Source organism: Vanderwaltozyma polyspora, genomic scaffold, assembly GCF_000150035.1.
Source record: "Vanderwaltozyma polyspora DSM 70294 KpolScaffold1035 genomic scaffold, whole genome shotgun sequence".
Lineage (NCBI taxonomy): Eukaryota > Fungi > Ascomycota > Saccharomycetes > Saccharomycetales > Saccharomycetaceae > Vanderwaltozyma > Vanderwaltozyma polyspora.
The window spans coordinates 1-21,012 of NW_001834664.1; the positions used below are offsets into that span (position 1 = coordinate 1).

Sequence of the window (21,012 nt, forward strand, 5' to 3'; positions counted from 1 at the left end):
AGATGGTTCTCGCTAAATATCTTTTCACGCTTAAGGGTTCTCGTGAATTAAACCCGGGAAAATCGCGACGGCCTAATTTTCTTTATAAAGGTGAAAGTTTCTCGAACACCTTGGGAAGGAATTTCTTCCTAAGAAAATGGGAAAGGTAATCCGGTGTCTCTAAATGTGGCGAAGATAAAACATTTTTTTGTGTCTAAGTTTCCAATCCTTGGTTTAACCGTGTGAACCAAACCAATTGGAACCCTATTTGGAGATTCTACCTTTAGGTAAAACAGGCGCATTTTTTTTTCTTCAAGGTTCGTTGAAGAACCTTGAAATAATCAAGATTTTTAGCCCCATTTTTAATAAATAAAAAAATTATAATTACTATCCGATATAGTGTACGGTTTTCACATCACGCTTTCACCGTGAGACCGGGGTTCGATTCCCCTTATCGGAGTATTTTTTTTTTTCCAGTATAAATTGGGTATATTTTTTTTTATGTTTGGGGGATTGAACAGAGAATAATTTTTTTGTTTCCATTCGTTGATGATACATTAATGAAATGTCATAAATATAAAAATAATATTAAAATTCTGTATTAAAAAATCGTTGTGATGATTAATTTATGCTACAATTATATTGTTAAGATTACTCCATAAGAACCGAATACTTCAGAAAGTGATCTAATGTAAAGTAGTAATAGAGTAGTTACTAGCTAAAGGAAAATACGAAGCATGCATAACGTTGTATTGTTTGGTCCGGAATATTAAATATTAATGTATTAGGTATTTATCTAGGGAAACGAGCCGTAGAAGTCAATACTTAAGGTTACTAGTTATAAGCTCTATGAGGTTAATTAACTGTTATAATAACTATACAGTAGTATTAAATATATAAAGATCTCTATGGTCTTCTGTCTAATAACAAAAGTGTATATCTTTACTTCAGGAACTATGTCCTTTATATACGTTGTATTCGCGTTCTATTAGTGACATTCTTATCATGAAACATGACAAAGTCCTCTGTCCTTATTTTATCATTTTGTACTTAAGCGTAATCAATACAACGTATTGAGCGTAAATTGTCCAAGTACAACCGAAAAACCAAGTAATTGATCTTTGTCAATAGCGAAATATATTGTGACAGTTATAGATATTAAGATGAAACTTATATGATAATATTGTAACTTTAAATGGAGGAAATACACCTACAGGTTCCCAAAGTATTTCTATCACGTGATACACAATATTTATTGCCTTCCGAATATTAGATCTTAGATTACTGATATGACCTAAGAGATAGATAATATCGATAACTTTCTTGAATATTCTTATTATGCGATAATTGGTATTTATTTCTCTAAGTATATCGAAACCAAAGATTACTAATAACATCAGAAAATAGTCTGTCTATGGTATTGTCAGTAATTGTTATGATAAATAGCAAATGATCGATTACCAATGGTGTACTCGATCATCTATGTAATTGCTACACTAAATCATAAAAAGTGAAGTGCAAAGATATCATTAATTAGTACGATTAATTAACAATACTACGATTATGCAATTGGATCCAAATATATAAAAGGGAATGATATTTTCGAATATCTAAATACCATCTGTGTAAAATATTAATATATATTTATTTAGTTACAATTTATAAGACACAACGAAGAAATAAATATATACATTATATCAAAATAATCTTGTATAAAATCACCAACATGGATAAATCAGACATTATATATGAATTTGAACAAATAATACGAGTATTATACCTATATCACGTGATACGAATACGTTCCAAAAAACCGAGATGATTATTTTATTTTCCAAGATTGCAAAATTTATCCATTGATACAAACAAACTTAATTAGTAGTAATGATTTGAATATACATTATATGTTATAAAGAATTTTTTTATAGAATCAGATGACTATATACTGTAAACAACACTAACATAAAAATTTCGCACTTCAACAAATTACTTTGCCATCTTAGTATAGTGGTTAGTACACATCGTTGTGGCCGATGAAACCCTGGTTCGATTCTAGGAGATGGCATTTCTTTTTTTGCTTCAGTATTATCATAATTATTTTTCTTCCTTCCCACTACAAAACCCAAAAATCCTCTCTACTCGTTAAAAGCGACAAAATAACGTATATATTTTTAGTTTAGTTGACATCAAATCAACTGTCAAATTTTATCATATCATCATCACCTAACCTTCCAACTTATCAATTCTCCTCCTACCAATGAATACTCCATATGCTGTAACTTTAATATGGACATTCTAGCATGAGGTTACAGTAGAGTCTTAAATAAAACGATGATTATCAAAATTGATTGATCGTTTGAGTGATAATGTGTAGAGATGCATTTTAATCTATGCTCACAACCACAACACCAAGGATATGGACACTACCACCGCACGGATTGAGCTTGAATACATTTAATGTTCTTCTTAATCCGTGCTGTGATACTGTCCATCTCCTTGGTGTTGTAAGTAGAGATTAAAATGTATTTCTACACATTATCAATCATCACTAGCATATATTTGTCATCATTTTTAGGTGTTGGTTTGACTGGACCAAATGTATCCAGACTCCACGAAGATCCAGGTTCCTTAATGCTTGAATAATGATTCATCGTATCAGTATAATGGAAGTGTCGTGTCATTTTTCCAGCACTGCATGTCTGACACCAAAGATTTTTGGTTGACTTATGGTCTTTTATTTCATTAACATCATAGAAGAAGTTGTTCTTCACTGACTTTTGAATGACTTGGGATGGTAAATGATTCAAACGGAGGTGGGCTTCTAACAAGGAAATGTCCGGTTTATTAATTTTGATATTAAGCAGTCTTACAGCTCGAAGTTTATTTTCATGACTTGCATAAATAAGTTCTCTTGATGGTATCCATATGGTATCCTCAATTTTTAATGTATTCAAAGCACAATCTTTTCCAACTAACTTGTCATATCCAGTGTTTAAACTTAAACCAGTATCTCTCCAGAGTTTATTGGCTGATATTATGGTGGTATCCTCATTTGGACAATAGAAAGTTCCGGTACCGACTATAGTGTTTTTATTCAGTCTAACTGGTAATAGTCTAAATCCAACTATCTTTAATGGACTGTCACCATCGCCAACTTCGAGTAATTCTGGTGGATTATGGATAGAACCATACTCTAGGAGCCAATCTTTTCTGTTTGTTATATTATATCCAGATCCGGTATCAATGATGACATGATCTTTCAAATAACTATTGTCAGTTGAACTATCTGTATTTTTTAAGGTTTTCATTTTTGGAAGTGTATTTTATGTTGTTTTTATTGTTTTCATCATTATTACTTGACACTACCGTCTTTAAGTCCATTTCAGGTAGTTTTTCCTGACTCCTTTGATCTATTATCATATGATCTTGTTTCAGGTTGCCTAAGGTAGGATCCAAATTTGCAGTTTCTAACACTATGAAAAGCAGATTGACAGTTATTACATAGTTTAATTTCTATGTTGTATATGTCATTCCTATCTCGAATGCATCGAATAGTGTTACATATATATTCAATGTATTTAATTGGACTGATATCAATATTCTTTACAGTCAAACTGTCAGCATTAATAAGTAATTCTACTGGTCCATCTAGGGAATTGTGTAAACATTTTTTAATTTTTCTATTGATGAATTCATTGTCTACAGTGGGAGACTTACCATTATCTAGAGTGTAATTTTCAATTGCCACAAGTGAGTTCAGATCATTATCCAAACTGTTAATATCTGAGCAGAAAGCATCGATAAGAATGCTTTTCCACATATGATTTTTGACTGAAGGTGTGTAAGTATACTTGTACCTCGTTTTCAACATATCATATATGCCTATAGCAGTTTTTTCATTATCTACAAATTTCTTTAAATGATTGTCAATGCTTGTATAGATTGCCTCTTTAATGATATAGTCTTCTTCTATTGATAATTCTATATCTTGGATTGGTAACGTAATATCAGTAAACTTCCATCTTTTTAAGAATTGTTTAAAGTATTTAATCCAAATATGAAGATCTTCAATTTTATATAGATTAAAATCAATTTTGGCTGTATTCAAGTCACAATAGAACTTTGTAATGTCTTGGTTTTTTCGTTTTATTTCATAGTAATAATCAAACTCATCCTTTTTTGTTGTAACCTCAAGTATAGGGAATATACCTGTAGGTTTACAGGATATTGTCAGAATGGTAAAAGCTCTAAGCTTCAATGTAAGTGGATATACGTTAAATAGGCACGTTGACCTATTACTGAGGTCAGTGAGTGATAACTCGCTCCTCCTCTTGTAACAGAGTAGTCTATATAACATAAATAGTTTTATATATCGGAACTGAAAATTTGTTCCTTTTATATATTAGATAAATCGATACATTCACCTTGTACGAAAAACAGCAATAGTGACATAAACTCTATCCTCGAGTGTCTAGGTTAAAGTCACAACATAATTTAGTTCAAATATAATACTCCACGGAGAAATAAGTACATATTACTATTACTTCAAAATCATCTTAAATAAATCACTAAAATGAATAACTCAGATATTAAATTTACATCTGGTCAAATAAGGAAACTAACATAACGAAAGATTCAGTAAAGAAGTGTCAGAAATTATGAGATGACGTAAAGTCCTACTCATTAATTCAATATTAATAAGGGGTAAAGAAATGTTTCTAATACGAAAGTATTTTCCTCTGACGTGCCATGAATATCTAAACATTGTATATAAAGTCTGATAAGATCTTAATTGACACTTATCATATGTACTATATTCCCATGTGTATATTTTATACTTTAATACACCGGATCAATATCAACTTATTAAGAATGTCCTTGGAAATTGTTGAAATTGTTGATCATTTTTAATAGGTGACATATTTCTTAAATTATATTTCTCCGTGAGGATTTTATATATAATATAAAATAATAATATAAATATGTAAAGGTAATCTTGGAAATCAGATTATCCTAATCTTGAGATTAGTGTCCGTATTTATACGTTTAATCTTCGATCTCACAATCTTGTAATTACTAATCATTAATTCTAACAATTCCTTGCACTCTCACTCAAGTATTTTAGTTTATTGGTAATTTACCAATAATATTCTTTTTATTTTGTTTCTAGAATGTTCTACAATATTGCAAACAATCAATAACCTGATTGTTAGTAATTACCTGATTAGTTATTGTATACCATATTAATAGATTGATTTATGTTACATTATCATAGATATATCTATGACGTCATGAACATCGTATAAAGTAGTCACGTGTGAGTGGAAATATGTATTATTTGGCCTTTAATTATTATTTAATTGTATATTGAATTTGGTATACGTTAGAATGAAGGCTGGTAAGCGTTTATTCTATAGGATCTTAAGGGTGGAGATCTGTAAGTTAAAGTAAATATACTTGTTAATAATAATAAATTTCTATATTCTTTTATGTACAAAGTAAGATACTAAATAATATACAATAATATACAATGATCTCTTTAAATATCAATGTTAATAGCATGTAACAACATTCTTGTAGTGACACATATTTCTTCACCTTCAAGGTTCGTATGAAGTAACCTCGAAGTAGTCTCGAAATAATACAAATATCGGCGGCTTCGAAAGGTAGCTTTTCCTAGGTTCTTTTCGATATAAATTCATCTATATCTCCTAAGGTGTTTATAAATTACTTTCTTTCCTTGTCACCGTATACTCTTGTGTATTCAGCAGCAGTTCGGATGGGTGAACCATAATAGCTATAAGCAGGTTTCAGTTTCGATCCATCATATGTTGCTTCTCGTACACTACCGTCCCAATTCCGAAGTTTATAAGTGTTCTTCCCTAGGACTTCGTGGATATAATACGGTCCATCCCATGTGGGTTCAAACTTATTTCGTTTGGGTCGATATCGATAAACTACTTCTCCTCTAGTATAAGGGACGTACTTATCGGTGTCTTTCCTAGCATTTCGCAACAGTTCACGAACTTTAACACGTTCATCCATTGTTTTTGAACGAATTGTTCTAGTGTTCCTATGTCGCATCAAGGATAGGTGTACATTTTCAGTTGTTGCCATGTCTTCCGGAGGTTTGTCCTCAGCATTCAAGATACTTTCAACTGCTTGCAAATATTCAGTACCGATCTTACGTGCAGGCACGCCAAAGGCTATTTCTCTAGGAGCATAACCGTAGATCATTTTGGTATTATTGACAATATGAGCAGCAATAGAAAGATTGGAAGTCCATTTTTCGTATTTCGGATCCATTTTCTTGATCACTTCTTTGATCATCTTAACACTACGTTCTGCCTTAGAGTTTCCTCTAGGGTGGTACGCCGAACTCTGGTAATATTTAATTTTTAAATGCGCCGCAATAGTAGGAACTATATTATTGGCAAATGGAGAACCATTGTCCGTAACCAACATATGGGGACGCCCAAAGGTGGCATAAATGTCAAAGATTAAATCATAGACACTGGTAAAGGATTGTTCGGCCAGTGGTCGAACAAGAATTAAATTGGAAGTGTAATCAGCCGCAAGTAGAAAATATTTGTAACCGTTGTGTGCTGGTAAAGGTCCAGCAAAATCAAGGTGCCAACGGCTAAAAACAGGGGTTCTATGGATTTCCGGTAATTCTATAGGAAGGTCACTAAACTTTTCATAAGTTTCACAACGGGAACAGAGTCTTACGACATCTAGAAGAAGCAGATTAGAATTGGGATTCCATAATTTCTCATCAGCCATAGCAAGTTGTAGCACTCGGTGCGTACAGTGATATAGGGCATGTAGCTTAGTAGCAACATCCATATAATCTTTATCTATGACAACGCGAAACAGGATTGAATCCATATTGATGTAAAGGTTACCAGAGGTATAATAAAAACGATCAATGATCTTTGAAAATATCGGTGGTATAGAAGAAATCTTGTCAGCAAGTAGCTTTTGGATTTCAAGGAGTTGTGATAATGTCAACGAGTTGACATTGTCGATAACGTAATCAGGGTCGGTGGTATTGTCAGAATTCGGTGCCTCCGTTGAAGGCTCTGGATTGGTGGTAGAAGAGGTCTCCGCATCTGAGTCTGCACTCAATAATGTGAGATTGGATGTCGGAATGTCTACAGCGAACTGTTGTAACTGTTCGAGATCCAAATAAGGTTGGTCATCCAAACCGAAACGACTTAAGTAGTCTGCGAGGAGGTTCTTGGCTCCCGGGAGATATTTCCATTTGACACGATGTCCATTCACAAGATCCAAATATTTAGTGAATCGAGGGTGAGTATTACGATCGGAATTACCAATACTAATAATACCCTTATTGTCGGTATATACAGTCACATCCGGTGAAAGAAGTAACTCACCTTTATTCAAGGCATGTAGAACAGAGAAAAGCTCACGTTCAACAGTAGAATACCGTTGTTGTGTAGGATTGAAGCGAACAGACAAAAAGGAGATAGGAAACAAAAGAGTTGTGTTATTATGAACCTCAGGTTGTAAAATTATAGAAGCACCGCCTTTTAAACTAGCATCTGAAAAGATAATAGTAGGGGCTTGTGGATCAAATAACTTTAATGTGAGCGACCGAGTAATCAATTGTTTAAATAGATTAAAAGATGGAGTGAGATTCGGTATTAAAATGTGTGGAGGTGGTAAAGTAGGAGTCAACTTTTTATCGAGCACATCATAAAAAGGACGTAAACGTTCAGAAGTATCAGGTATGAAGTTTCGCAAGTAATTGATGAACCCAATAAACTTTAATATAGCTTCTTTTGTAGTTGGCAAAGGCCATTTACGAATAGTCTCTATTTTAGAGGATTCAAGAGAAACGCGATTTTGGGATATTTCGTAGCCGAGAAAAATGACGGTGTCGGAAGCGAGTTGAATTTTCTCTTCACTAATCGACAAACCATGGCGATGTAAAGCTTCGAAAAGCTTAAGAACCACTTGGTAATGCTCGTCATGATCTTGAGAAGCGACTAAAATATCATCATAATAATATCGAATAACAGTAGTAGTGGGAATAGAAATGTCATTAATAATCCTTTGGAGAAATTCACCCCACCAGTATGGAGCAGATGCTAAACCATACGGCATTCTAGTAAACTTGTAGGTTCCAAATTCAGTAATGATACCAAGTTTGTCACCAGTTAATGGTAATTGTTGATATGCCTTACGTATATCAAAGGCAGAGAAAACAGTGTGATGAGAAAGTTCACTAAGGATAGATTGGGTAGTAGGGATCGGACGAGGAGTATATTGTAAGCACTTATTCACTTTCCTCAAATCAGTGATAATACGGATTTTCTCAGAAGATTGTGGTAAAGCAAATACAGGACTAACGGCGACCAACTCATCTGGTGAGAGAGGTTCAATTAATCCATTCTCGAGCGATTGATTGACATACTTCTTAATGGCTTCACGACGTAAACCGCTAGTGAAATATGCTTTGGGAGTAGTATACGGAAAATTGATGAGATTAACGTGGGCTAAGAAATCATGGTGAAGGTCGAGAGAAAAGTTCGAGGAGAAAACGGTAGGGAACTTTGTCTTTAGACTTTTAAGAAATGGAGTTTTGGATATCTGAAGAAGAGTAGAAGTAGCAGATATACCCGGAAAACGAGTAACATCTATAGTAGTATCCGCAATGGTTAATGATTCACAAGAAGGGGATAACTGGTAGTGAAGTTTCTTCAACAGGGGTTTACCCAAAATAATATGGGAACGTTTCTGTGGAATAAGATAAAACCAGTCACAAATAGTAGCAGTACCGATCCGAATTCTAAGGAAAACCTGTTGGTTAATAACCAAAGATACGCCAAAGGCCGGAGTTACGGTAAGTGGAATACATGATCTAGATTTCTCTTTTGAAATGTGAAGATCTTGTAGAGTGATGGAATCATTTTTGGACCATAAGTTGGAATATGTGAAATTAGTGTCAGCGCCAGTATCTAAAACAATCAAAGTGTCGGATTCCTTAAGGCCTCGCCTGAATTTCCTGTAAAGTGGCTGTGGTTCCTTCTGGTTCTTCTGATTCTCCAATAGAATCATTAATGGATTCAAGAGAAGAGAACTCATACGACTCATCAGCAAGTACAGCTGCAAATTCGGTCCCAAACTCGTCGTCGTCAATATCCGAAGGAAAAACTTCAGTTTCGGCTTCTAACATATTAACCTTAATGTTGGTAATGTCTTGTTTACTGAAGCGTTTAACTCTAGGAGTACACTTAGCACAGTGGCAGTTAATACAGAAACCACTTTTCATATATGGCTTGAGATTACCACTACACTTGGAGCAACGACAATTAACACAGTAGTAATTGGCAGCAGAGACTTTCTGTTTAGGTTTAGACTTTGAAGGATAAGCGCGATTTATAGCAAAGAAAGGAGTTGAAGATGTTTTATTCGGAAATGTTACACCGTCACGAACGTAAAGTTGCACAAAAGCGATTAACTCATCAAATTTACGCATTTCCGCTATGTCAGGGATAGGTAAAGCAGGGAATTCCGAATCTAAGATATCGGCAACCTTGGTGATGGTCATAGTTAAGGTAGAAGCACCTCTAACCGCCTTGGCAAGCTCAATCAGATCCAAAAGGTAGGATCTAGCATTGGAGCCAGGAGTAGGTTGAAACTTCTGCAATTTAACAATATCCTTTCTTGTTTTGGACGAAAATTCATAATTCTTAAAGAAATGGTAAATGGCCGTAATCCAATCAACGGGTTCTTTACGGTCATTATAAAGATGATCGGTAACGCCTGTTCCACAGAAATTGTGTAAAGCAGGACCCCAGCTATCAAAAGAAACATGTTTGCCTTTAAGCAGACTTTGAATCTTTAACAGGTTTTCAGCTGGTTCACGATAATTTTCTGTTTTTAAATGAATTTCAGTTGGGGCAACTAAGCTGACTTCACCATAAGATTTTGTGCAACCTGCCAATAAAGGTGAATTTGGATTGGTGATGATTTCCGGAAAGTATCGGTTAACCTTCATCAAAATCTCTTCTTTAGAAGAAACTTTGCCATTTTTAAATTTAGCTAATTCGGTAGTAATCTTATCCTGGATAAAGTTATGCAAAGCATCCTGTTCAGAATTTAGATAACTCTCAATTTTACCAACTTCAGAGATTAATGATGCTTGCTTTCTTTCGTCTTCAAGAATTCTACCTTCAATAGCAGCTTCTTCCTTCTGGACTGCTGAAAATTGGGTAGAAGTATTTTCCAAACCTTTCTTTAAGATATTAGTTTGGGTTTCTTCCTTATTTGATCGAGCTTCCATATTCTGTAAAGAAGTCAGAATTGTTTGGAGTGAAGATTCCATTGAAGTCATACGTCCATCCATGGATTTCACATTATCCTCTAGGGAAATAAATCTATCTTCCGTAATATCAGATTGGTTAGACATTGTAAGTTGAATCGCAATTATTTAAATTGGAAATAAATGTTGAATAATTGTTGTTAAATAAAGGTTTAAATTGGAATTCGATTTACAAATCTGTTAACTAAATTTTTCGATTTACAAAAATATATTTTTGTATTATTTGGCCTTTAATTATTATTTAATTGTATATTGAATTTGGTATACGTTAGAATGAAGGCTGGTAAGCGTTTATTCTATAGGATCTTAAGGGTGGAGATCTGTAAGTTAAAGTAAATATACTTGTTAATAATAATAAATTTCTATATTCTTTTATGTACAAAGTAAGATACTAAATAATATACAATAATATACAATGATCTCTTTAAATATCAATGTTAATAGCATGTAACAACATTCTTGTAGTGACACATATTTCTTCACCTTCAAGGTTCGTATGAAGTAACCTCGAAGTAGTCTCGAAATAATACAAATAAGGAACATTCTGGAACCTTCTAGGTCAGAACAGAAATAAATAAAGAATCTATTACTATGAACGATTCTGTAAAGAACCAACAACCCTCTTATTCTCTACAGTTATCTAGTAGAAAAGTGACCACAATGAGCCAAAATAATACTACAAACCAGTAATTTTCTACAGCGACACATCACACTTGATCCTGTCTGACCTATTAACCCTCATCGTAAACAATGTCCTACAATTAGTAAACAAAGAGTGTCCCAACTAAATATGCTGGACTATTTAACAATTAATATGGTTTCGTGGTCTAGTTGGTTATGGCATCTGCTTAACACGCAGAACGTCCCCAGTTCGATCCTGGGCGAAATCAAATTAATTTATTTTTTTTGCAATTTTTAATCTTTCTTTTAACTGGCATAACTGCTACTTACTACATACAATAACAAATATATGATGACATTTAATCACAACTATGATGAAATTCGACAGGAAAACTCAGCTGGAACATCTAAACATATCAATTTTGAATAATTTTTAAGGCTCAATCTGTTGTGCTTTATAAAATTTGCTTGTATATTTTTGACTTTATTATGTATAAGTAATATCTCACATAAACTTTTTAACTTCTATATATATTAAATACTCTATATCTTCTGCTCTTTAATTTTGTTAATTACACAGCTACAAATTTTTGTCTCTCATCTATAAAATTAGGAAAACTTTTTGAAAGAGAAATTTTTGGAAGGTAATGTTTTAAATTCTTAATATCAAAAATATAATTGGTACTATTTGGATCCTTTTCTGGTAAGAACCTGATCTCTTCACATTCTGGTAAGTCATTCCATGATGAAAACTCTACTGGTACCATATCTTGAACTTCAAAATCAGGCGAACTTTCCTTGCCTACGTATGCTGAGGAATTTGATTCTGGTTTAACATCATTATAAAAAGTTAACAATTCTAAATTTGGAAGGTATAGTCCCTGAATAGTTAATTTTTTGCATGCTGAAATGAATATTGGTTTTAATTGTAGTTCTTTCAAAGATTTACAATTCAGAAACAGTAATGGACTTTTATTACGTGCTACTGACATTTTCGTGATCTCCAAGGGTGCCCAATTAATAATTCTTGTCTTCTCTACACCTTCTGGTATCAAATTAACTCTAAAATATGTAGTTGCATCTTTTGTCTGCTCTAATACTAGTTCATTAAGCAATTCGATATTTGTTTTAATAAGCTCTGTATTTTGTTGGTAGGCTGTTATACCATCATATTTAAAACGATGACCTGAATGGTCTTTAATGTTTGGCATCTTCCAATTCTTTAATGAATGTATTTGAAAAAGTAATCTTAGATTAACTTTATAATTTTTAAATTTTTCTAATATGCCACTAGAAACATCTATGAAATTACCAGTTTCGGTAGAACTTTGAGTTGAACTCTTCTTGAGAAATGTAACCTTTTCTAATTTTGGATAAAAGAATGTAATCTTATATACAAAGTCATATAACATTGTCTGTGGGGTGGGTATACTATATGTGATTGCATGAGCTTGTAATTTACCCAAAGTGAATGCCTGATAAATGAATGAATCTAATGCCATATAATGTAACTCTAATTTTTGTAAATTTGGAAATGAAATTTGTTGAACTTGAATGCAGTCTGAACCATTATAATACTTGGAAAAATCATCATCTAATGCTCCGAAGAGTGTTTTACCTGCATATACAGAATGATCCTTAAGATCAAATTCAATTATTATATGTTTTGTAAATTTTAGTTCAGTAATTATTGGAATACAGTGTAAATTTGTCATTATTTTCTGTAAAACAGAGATATTCCCGTTATCCTTTGTTTGAATTTCTGGGGGGCCACAATACATTATATCATAGCTCATTTCCTTTATTTTATCTTCTATAATTAAATTATTCCAATCGATATCTTCACAATTAGCTTCAGGACCCAATATAAAGATGATTCGTTTTATGGATTTCTTCACCACAATTTCACCATCATATATAGATTCTGACAATTCATCCAACACTGGTATACTACTAAAATCACTATTTTTATCAATATTAATAAAACATAATCTATCCTTGATCAAATGATTCAGAACCGAATCATTGCCATCACAAAGAAGATTGATATAGTCGATTACTGAACTCAACGAAAGATCATCTAAATGATCGAAAATAAGTTTGCACACTTCCGGAGGCAATGTAGTCTTGGTATTATCCAAACCATTCATTTCTTTACAAACTCTAAAAATCGTTCCTGATCCTGATCCTGATCCTTACTGAGGTCCTATAGGGGATGTATGTGTCTGTGCACCTGATAAGACTTCACAATAAAATAAAATAAAATATAATAATCAATAGATAAAGAACCCAGTAATAGTTTTTATTCTATCTTAATGCAATAAACCCAATATTACCGTGCTATTCTAACCCAACAACCTAGAAATACTCCAGATCACTAGCTATTTTTCCTTTCCCTTTAATATCGATTCTTTCTCCAAAAGTCCCTAATTCGACAAATATCCAACTATTTCGAAACCTTCAAAATGAAACCTACCACCAGAGGAACAAAATCTAATGTAATAACAATAATGCCAGCCAATTAACCCAACAATACCCTACTTGTCTAATAGATTCAGTCTAAACCTTCTAGTGACTTTGATTTTTTATAGTTATAAAATATCCAATTCTTTAATTTAAAGGCCTTTATATAAAAGGAACCTTGGATATAGTGAAATTTCAATAAAACTGATAGGCCAGATTTTGATTATAAAACGATGAAAGAAGGTATCGACTAGCTGTTAAGGAGGTTGATACTTGGTTGATAAGGTTCTAAAGGAGTTGTATCCTTATTTTTTGAGTTTTTTTGTTAGATAATACGTTCATTTTTATCAGAGAGGCATCAGAATTGTTACGAGATGAGCAGTCAAGATGATATGAAAGAATTGATTGAACTATTTAGGTTCGAGAAGATATTGAATTCTAATCCTCAGAATAAACTTATCACTGTTTTGGGTAAGATTAATGGCGAGAATGCCATTGTTCTTTTGGAGAAATTACATTTTCAATCAATTTCAGATGATGAAAACTCAATAAGTTCATTATCTTCATCAGTTAAGCAATTGTTCCATAACGACGTTTATTTTAATGGCGTTACTGGACAAGGTGATGGTTCAAATAATGGATTTAATGAATTGAAAGTGAATCTTATTTATCCGGCTACTGAAACTCATATTCAGAAACAATTAGAACAACAACATCATATGATTAAAGAAACACCAGAGATGTATAAAAATGTTGTAAAACCTTATATTGAAAGCATGTTTGCAGCTGGAAGGTTGAAATGGGTTGAAAACATTTTATATAATGGTGCTGAAAGCGATCGTGTAGTTTATCAAGATGATGATATGGTCATTTTACCAGATATGAAGTGGGATGGTGAAAATATGGATGCATTCTATCTAGTATCTATATTGAAAAGAAAAGATATTCTATCCTTACGTGATATTAATAAGAATCATTATGAATTTTTAAACGGAATCTCTGAAAGAATCAAGGATATTATTCCAAAGAAGTATAATAATGAAATAAAAAGTGATCAATTACGTATATTTATTCATTACCAGCCATCTTATTACCATTTCCACATCCATATTGTTAATATTAAACATTTGGGTCTAGGTAATGGTATAGTTGCAGGGAAAGCATGGTTATTAGACGACATTATAGATCAACTTTTCCATTCTAACGCTGAATTCAGTTTCGAACAAAGAACTTTGAGCTATGTCATTGGTGAAAACCATGAATTATGGAAAAGATTTAATGAAAGCAATCAATTGGCATGAAGTATTATTCTACTTTATTAATTAATTAATCAATTTATTTAGTTATTTATTTAATATATAATTATTAGTCGGTCAAAATTCAATGACACGTTAGAATTTGTTATAGGAATTAATACAATAAATCAATCGATACCAAGATCGATGATATTCTGACTAGATGAAGGGGAATATACATTAAATGAAATTTTTTTCCGGTTTATAAACTCTGGATCAATAGGCGAGGTAGATTCAGCAAATTGTTCAATAAAAGTGAAGAATGCTGCCACAAGGTTATCTTCTTCCAATTCCAAACCGTTTTGGAATTTCCACTCTGAATAATCATTAACAAATATATCCCATTCATCTAGAATTTCTGTCCATTCATAGATATATTTTTGAGGGATTCCAAAGTATATCTGGCTCTGAGAACCCAATTTCATTCCTAGTTCTATTTGAATCTTTGGCAAAGTTTTCAATTTATGACTATCTGAATTTAATTGTTTCCTGTTGGAAACAGCTACCGGATGATGATCCAAGCATTTATGCTTAAAACTGGTAGAAAGGGGCCCTTTGAACAATAAATAGGTAATAACAACACATATATGTCCAAAATACCCAACTTTACTCCAAACCTCCAGAGCTTTAGAGAAATCTAATAGTATAAATGGTTGCATTAAATATCCAAACAATAATTTCACCATATAGAATCCAATAAAATCATATATCCATTTATACTTTGAAGGTGTCACTCTGTCACCTAACAGGAATACCGGTCTTGTATACTTCCTGTAATACTGGCCACAGTTTTGGTATAAAGCACCAGTTAAGAAAGTTAAATAATAACAAGGATTTATGCCATGCCAAAACGCAGACACTGCAAAGGTGATGAGGGTTGCTGTAAAAGTTGGCTTCTCATTATCATTGCAAAGTCTTAGGTATACATAATTTTTTAGCCAATTATTTGTTTTAATATTCCATGATTTTATTGAGACATAGGAGCTTTGGGCAGCTTCGAATGTCCAAATGTCAATATTAGACATTCTGTCCCATACAATAGAATGTGAATCTTTATCATAATAATTATATGCGATTCCAGAAGATATACATGCCCCTTCTGCTGTGGTCCAAGCCGAATAATATTTCAACCTAAATGCAAAACCCAATAGATACAAGTAGTGAATTTTATAGATAAATGATCTATCTAGGAATGCTTTTTTAGAGTTCAGTTTATCTTCAGAGATGACAGTCTTGGAGATACCTGCAAGCAACAGAAAAACCAAACCTTTAATCAATTTCTTTAGGGATAGCTTCCAATTATGTGGCACGTATGCTAAATTTGAAGTTGGATAATCTTTAAAGATATTCCCAGTAAGCCAATCATCGAATTCTATATAATCTATACTTGGCCCAGTTAGCAAGGTAGGATAAAAAAAAGTGTAAGCCATGAACTGCAACAAGCTTGGATGCTTTTTAACAGCTTTGCTTCTTTTATACACGGATAAAGATTCAGGTTTTGCTGAAGTACCATCAAAATAAGACCAACCAAAAGAAGTCAACTTAATGACTAATATCATATGTATAGCAGTAGTATCGAATTTCATAGTTGGAGGATAAAAATAATTGTAAATGTTGTGAATTGCTAGGTTACCCATTATTAAAAAAAAATTTACAAAGGGCATATATTTCGAAGCCATCCATCTTGTTAATAAAAAAGTAACCAAAGTATTCTTCACCAATATTAAAAACGAATCCAAACTCCTCAACACTACTAACAAATAAAATGTCGCCACTGATATTATATAAAGACATCGAAGTCCAACATATTTCAATGGAATCTTAACCAATACAATATTGGAAAAATATGACATTACTAAACATATTAAATATTTAACCAACGACGGTTCAATATTAGAAACAACAGACAAATACAATATAACACCTTCAACAATTACAAACATCTCTCAACACACATTCATCCCAAATCTTGCACTCATATGCATATATTCTCATCTAACCAAAGAAGCTTGCTTATATCCTGTATATAAACTTAGATTTAATATAATTAATTAGTGACACTTCGAATATCGAAGATTCAGATGACATGGAGATTAAAAGAAAAGCAAAACAACCAATAAGAACAAAATATAACCAAGTTCCGACATATTACGACAGTTTACCAAAGACTAAACACAAAAGTTCCCTTCCATTATTGACCAATTCATTATGTTTAACATTAACAAGATCATACTAATTTTACTTGTGATTCCAAAGACAAACCAACCCTAAAAAGCTGAAATACACGTAATACATAAAAACAACACCAAATAACAGACCACATTCACTATCATTACATCTATGTATTGTATCTTAATATGTATATATGTCCCTTATGACTGGTTCTTTTGATACCAACCAATGGTACAATTCTTATATGTTCACCATAAATTTCCTGTCGTTTAGGTGCCATCTATAATTATTTTTTTGGCTGGGCCCTTTTTTGTAGCGTAAAGGTGAAATTTGCATTTATACACATTCTTACATGAAAAAGAAAATGGATGAGTACTCATCACTTATATAAGAAGAGGATGAGATGGGATAGATGGCTTATCTTTTGAGATCAGGGTTTAGTATTGATGATTTATTGTCCACACATGTATTAGAAGCATATCTGATTAGATAACGTTGTTTTAACATGGCTTTGTTCTGGGTCTCTAAGGGTTTAGGGCCAAACGTTGGAAATTTGGCTAGAAGTCAATATTCTTCAAATTTTGTTTTAACTAATGGTTCAAAATTATTATATTCTTCTTTAAGGAATGCCAAAGATGTTAGATCTTCGCCCACTGCCATTGTATTTATGAACATGGGAGGTCCTTCCACTTTAGATGAAACTCATGATTTTTTGTATGAATTATTTTCAGATAATGATTTAATACCAATAAGTCAAAAATATCAGAGGTACATTGCTAAACAAATAGCTAGGTTTAGAACACCAAAAATCCAACAACAGTATAGTGAGATCGGTGGTGGTTCACCTATTAGAAGGTGGTCCGAGCATCAGGCTGAGAAAGTTTGTAAAATTTTAGATAAATCTTGTCCAGAGACTGCTCCACATAAGCCTTATGTTGCATTCCGTTATGCAAGACCTTTGACTGATGAAACTTACAAACAACTAATGGACGATGGAATTAAAAGGGCTGTTGCGTTTTCCCAATATCCACAGTTTTCTTATTCGACGACTGGTTCATCATTGAATGAACTGTGGAGACAGATAAAGGCCCTAGATCCGGATAGAAGCATCAACTGGTCTGTAATAGATAGATGGCCGACTCATGAAGGTTTAGCTAATGCATTTGCTGAAAATATTAAGAAAAAATTACAAGAGTTCCCAGAAGATATTAGAAAAGATGTTGTATTATTGTTTTCTGCTCATTCTTTACCAATGGATGTAGTAAATACCGGTGATGCTTATCCAGCGGAAGTGGCTTCAACTGTCCATAGAGTAATGGAGGTTTTAAACTTTAGTAATCCATATAGATTGGTTTGGCAGTCGCAGGTGGGTCCAAAGCCCTGGTTAGGTGCCCAAACCGCAGAGATCACTAAATTTTTGGAGGCCAATGAAAAAGGTTTAATATTCATTCCTATTGCTTTCACTTCTGATCATATAGAAACATTGCATGAAGTAGATCTAGGAATTATTGGCGAGTCAGATCATAGCCATAAATTAAAAAGATGTGACTCCCTAAATGGAAGCGAGACATTTATCAATGCATTAGCAGACGTTGCTAAAAATCATTTAAAGAAGCAAGAACTATACTCAAGACAATTGCCATTAGATTTCAAATTAGGGAAGTCCAACGATCCAATTAAAGATTTATCTTTAGTATTTGGTGATCATAGCAAAGATCAAAAGTAAGCATTCTACGATAGATTTATAAATAATTATTTATTAGTGATATAGTAATATCAATACAATTTTAGAGAGGTTGAAGGGAAAATTAAATGTTGTAATAGACACTGAAAATAGTATTTAATACTAGTTAGTTTGATACTGGTAATAACAAATAAAAAATTGCAAAAAAATAAAATAATTTGATTTCGCCCAGGATCGAACTGGGGACGTTCTGCGTGTTAAGCAGATGCCATAACCAACTAGACCACGAAACCATATTAATTGTTTAAAATTGCGGAAAAGCAAGCCCACCTAACCGTATAGTAATAGCTTACAAAAAAGACACATATTTCATATGAAACACATCAGTGAATAAAGAAGAGTTGGCTAACTTGTGAAAACAGAAATATATAAAAAGGAAAACCAAGTTAATGTTTCCAGATGGTAGAATGTATAGGAATGTATGGTTTAGATATATAGATAATAAAAAAACCTAAGCTAGTTTATACATAAAGAAGTAAGGATCAAATAAGGGCTCATACCGTTACTAAATATTAGAACTCTGAGCTCTTTTACACAACTGAAAACGTCGATGCTAATTACATAACGCACAAGATTATACCGACCAAGTACTTGGAGGTTAATTATTATAGATCTAGAATATTTGTAGGGTAATGTAAAGGAACAAGTTATATTTGATAATAACGTCATTAGCTGCTTGATACCCTATTTGTGGAGGCCAAAGTTGGTTTACTAATTATTCAATCTCATATGGGTACATACACTTTCTAAGCTTCAACCATATTCAGAAGTTTTAATCATACTGAGTCGCCAATTGCTAATGATCTGAGTGGCATAAAAGTTTTTATCGAGATATTTGCCATACAGATAGAGGCCAAGTCTTAATATTTGTAATTTATAATAATCGAGAAATTTATTTAAGATATGTTATTTTCTAAAAATAACAAGGGAAAAATTTCCTACCTATCATTCGAAAGCAATAGTATAATAACAAATTATGACAACATTATAGAAGAGTAGGATTGGCTTCAAATTAGATCCTTTATTGAATAGCTACTTTAAGAGTATCGATTTAATAAATACATTAGAAATTATTAATTAATCATTTAAGAATATTTACATATTTTTCATTTCTTTAACCAAAAGTTCATTAAAGAATTTATAATTGTCAAAGTACAAATGATGCCCTGAATCTGGAACAACAGTTGTTGAACTTTTTTTTCCAAACCTAGTCACCAACTCATCTGTGACTCTCTTCCCACCTCCAATGTCCATCCAATCCTTCTCGCCATAAACCCACAACCATTCACAATCACTTTTAGGGATACCTTCAGTCTTTGGTGATTTAAATAAGTTATCTTCCAAAGGTATCCTTGGATCACCACCACATTTTAATGCGAAGCCTAAGATATACTCTCCAGATCCTTTCTGATTGAAAATAGAATACGCATATCTATGCAATTTCTCAAATTGCATCAAATGTCCACTTTGCTTCAATTGCTTAAATCTCCTATATGACCATCCACTTGTCAACTTAGACCCAAGATAATATGTATTTCTAACAAGCGTAAACGGCGATACGTTTTGATCCCATAATTTATTAAACCACCATGGAGTCTTAATATTCCCAATTTCTTCTGAGGTGCTCGATTGACAAATACCTGCAGGTGAGCACATAACGATTTTCTTGAAATCATTGGGAAATTTATCGATATATAACGCCATCAGATAAGCTCCCAAAGAATGAGCCATAATCATATTATTTTCTGGGGTTGTCAATAGGGATCTGGCTTTAAACCAAGTCCGAATACGTTTGTGAAACCAATCTTGTACATCACTAATATCATGCTCAGGATATTTAAAAGGGAACTCACATCTTTTAGAATAACCATACCCTGGCAGGTCAATAGCATGAATACACCACTTATTATCTAATAACGGTAAATGTTCAAAATTTTTAAGAAAGAAACCTAGCCCTGCACCATATCCATGTATGAAAATTAAATGTTTGAGGTCCCTTTGATCAGCTTCAGCACCGATAGGAGATATACAAAATTCATTAATGTAATTTCCTTCATCATCAACTTTAGTTGTAATCAATTCAGCTTTCTTTCCATCATTGGCCATCGGATAGTATGGTAAAGTCGATAATAATTCAGTTTGAAACTTATCAATATCCTTATGGAAGTCATGGTAATCATTAAGAGACTCCTTCAGAGTCCTTGGAAATAAATTTGGTAACTTTAGAATGATTTCATACAAAGGTATTGCTGCTGGTGCGGCTGGAACTGTTGGTAATTTTTCATCCCTACTGGGAACACCTGAAGTTGCAACACGTCTGAAATTAAAGTTATTACTTATAAAAGACTTGGATGTACGAATAAGATTTCTAATAGGCATTAAGTACA

General features: G+C 32.8%; 9 protein-coding genes and 4 non-coding genes across 13 annotated transcripts; 5 read left to right on the plus strand and 8 right to left on the minus strand.

The window, feature by feature from the left end:
• Positions 1 to 369: 369 nt before the first annotated feature.
• Kpol_1035trna1 lies at positions 370 to 439 on the plus strand. Its single transcript has one exon. It is a non-coding gene; the product is annotated as a tRNA-Glu (tRNA).
• Positions 440 to 1,972: 1,533 nt separating this feature from the next.
• Kpol_1035trna2 lies at positions 1,973 to 2,044 on the plus strand. The gene has a single exon. It is a non-coding gene; the product is annotated as a tRNA-His (tRNA).
• A 463-nt stretch (positions 2,045 to 2,507) lies between these two features.
• Kpol_1035p1 (Tkp4 protein) lies at positions 2,508 to 3,287 on the minus strand (the record flags this gene model as incomplete). The annotated part of the gene is made up of 1 exon (XM_001644997.1): positions 2,508 to 3,287. The coding sequence occupies one exon, from the start codon at positions 3,285 to 3,287 to the stop codon at positions 2,508 to 2,510; it is 780 nt and encodes a 259-aa protein (XP_001645047.1).
• A 74-nt stretch (positions 3,288 to 3,361) lies between these two features.
• On the minus strand, positions 3,362 to 4,336 carry Kpol_1035p2 (Tkp4 protein; the record flags this gene model as incomplete). The annotated part of the gene is made up of 1 exon (XM_001644998.1): positions 3,362 to 4,336. The coding sequence occupies one exon, from the start codon at positions 4,334 to 4,336 to the stop codon at positions 3,362 to 3,364; it is 975 nt and encodes a 324-aa protein (XP_001645048.1).
• Positions 4,337 to 5,706: 1,370 nt separating this feature from the next.
• Kpol_1035p3 (Tkp3 protein) lies at positions 5,707 to 9,099 on the minus strand (the record flags this gene model as incomplete). The annotated part of the gene is made up of 1 exon (XM_001644999.1): positions 5,707 to 9,099. One exon carries the CDS (start codon positions 9,097 to 9,099, stop codon positions 5,707 to 5,709), a length of 3,393 nt encoding a protein of 1,130 aa, XP_001645049.1.
• On the minus strand, positions 8,990 to 10,417 carry Kpol_1035p4 (Tkp3 protein; the record flags this gene model as incomplete). The annotated part of the gene is made up of 1 exon (XM_001645000.1): positions 8,990 to 10,417. One exon carries the CDS (start codon positions 10,415 to 10,417, stop codon positions 8,990 to 8,992), a length of 1,428 nt encoding a protein of 475 aa, XP_001645050.1.
• A 729-nt stretch (positions 10,418 to 11,146) lies between these two features.
• Kpol_1035trna3 lies at positions 11,147 to 11,220 on the plus strand. Its single transcript has one exon. It is a non-coding gene; the product is annotated as a tRNA-Val (tRNA).
• A 303-nt stretch (positions 11,221 to 11,523) lies between these two features.
• Positions 11,524 to 13,101, minus strand: BOP2 (Bop2p; the record flags this gene model as incomplete). Its single annotated transcript, XM_001645001.1, has 1 exon — positions 11,524 to 13,101. The coding sequence occupies one exon, from the start codon at positions 13,099 to 13,101 to the stop codon at positions 11,524 to 11,526; it is 1,578 nt and encodes a 525-aa protein (XP_001645051.1).
• A 687-nt stretch (positions 13,102 to 13,788) lies between these two features.
• Kpol_1035p6 (uncharacterized protein) lies at positions 13,789 to 14,715 on the plus strand (the record flags this gene model as incomplete). The annotated part of the gene is made up of 1 exon (XM_001645002.1): positions 13,789 to 14,715. The coding sequence occupies one exon, from the start codon at positions 13,789 to 13,791 to the stop codon at positions 14,713 to 14,715; it is 927 nt and encodes a 308-aa protein (XP_001645052.1).
• A 122-nt stretch (positions 14,716 to 14,837) lies between these two features.
• On the minus strand, positions 14,838 to 16,652 carry Kpol_1035p7 (uncharacterized protein; the record flags this gene model as incomplete). The annotated part of the gene is made up of 1 exon (XM_001645003.1): positions 14,838 to 16,652. One exon carries the CDS (start codon positions 16,650 to 16,652, stop codon positions 14,838 to 14,840), a length of 1,815 nt encoding a protein of 604 aa, XP_001645053.1.
• A 734-nt stretch (positions 16,653 to 17,386) lies between these two features.
• HEM15 (ferrochelatase HEM15) lies at positions 17,387 to 18,607 on the plus strand (the record flags this gene model as incomplete). Its single annotated transcript, XM_001645004.1, has 1 exon — positions 17,387 to 18,607. One exon carries the CDS (start codon positions 17,387 to 17,389, stop codon positions 18,605 to 18,607), a length of 1,221 nt encoding a protein of 406 aa, XP_001645054.1.
• A 177-nt stretch (positions 18,608 to 18,784) lies between these two features.
• Positions 18,785 to 18,858, minus strand: Kpol_1035trna4. Its single transcript has one exon. It is a non-coding gene; the product is annotated as a tRNA-Val (tRNA).
• Positions 18,859 to 19,720: 862 nt separating this feature from the next.
• Positions 19,721 to 21,004, minus strand: CLD1 (carboxylic ester hydrolase; the record flags this gene model as incomplete). The annotated part of the gene is made up of 1 exon (XM_001645005.1): positions 19,721 to 21,004. The coding sequence occupies one exon, from the start codon at positions 21,002 to 21,004 to the stop codon at positions 19,721 to 19,723; it is 1,284 nt and encodes a 427-aa protein (XP_001645055.1).
• Positions 21,005 to 21,012: the final 8 nt, after the last annotated feature.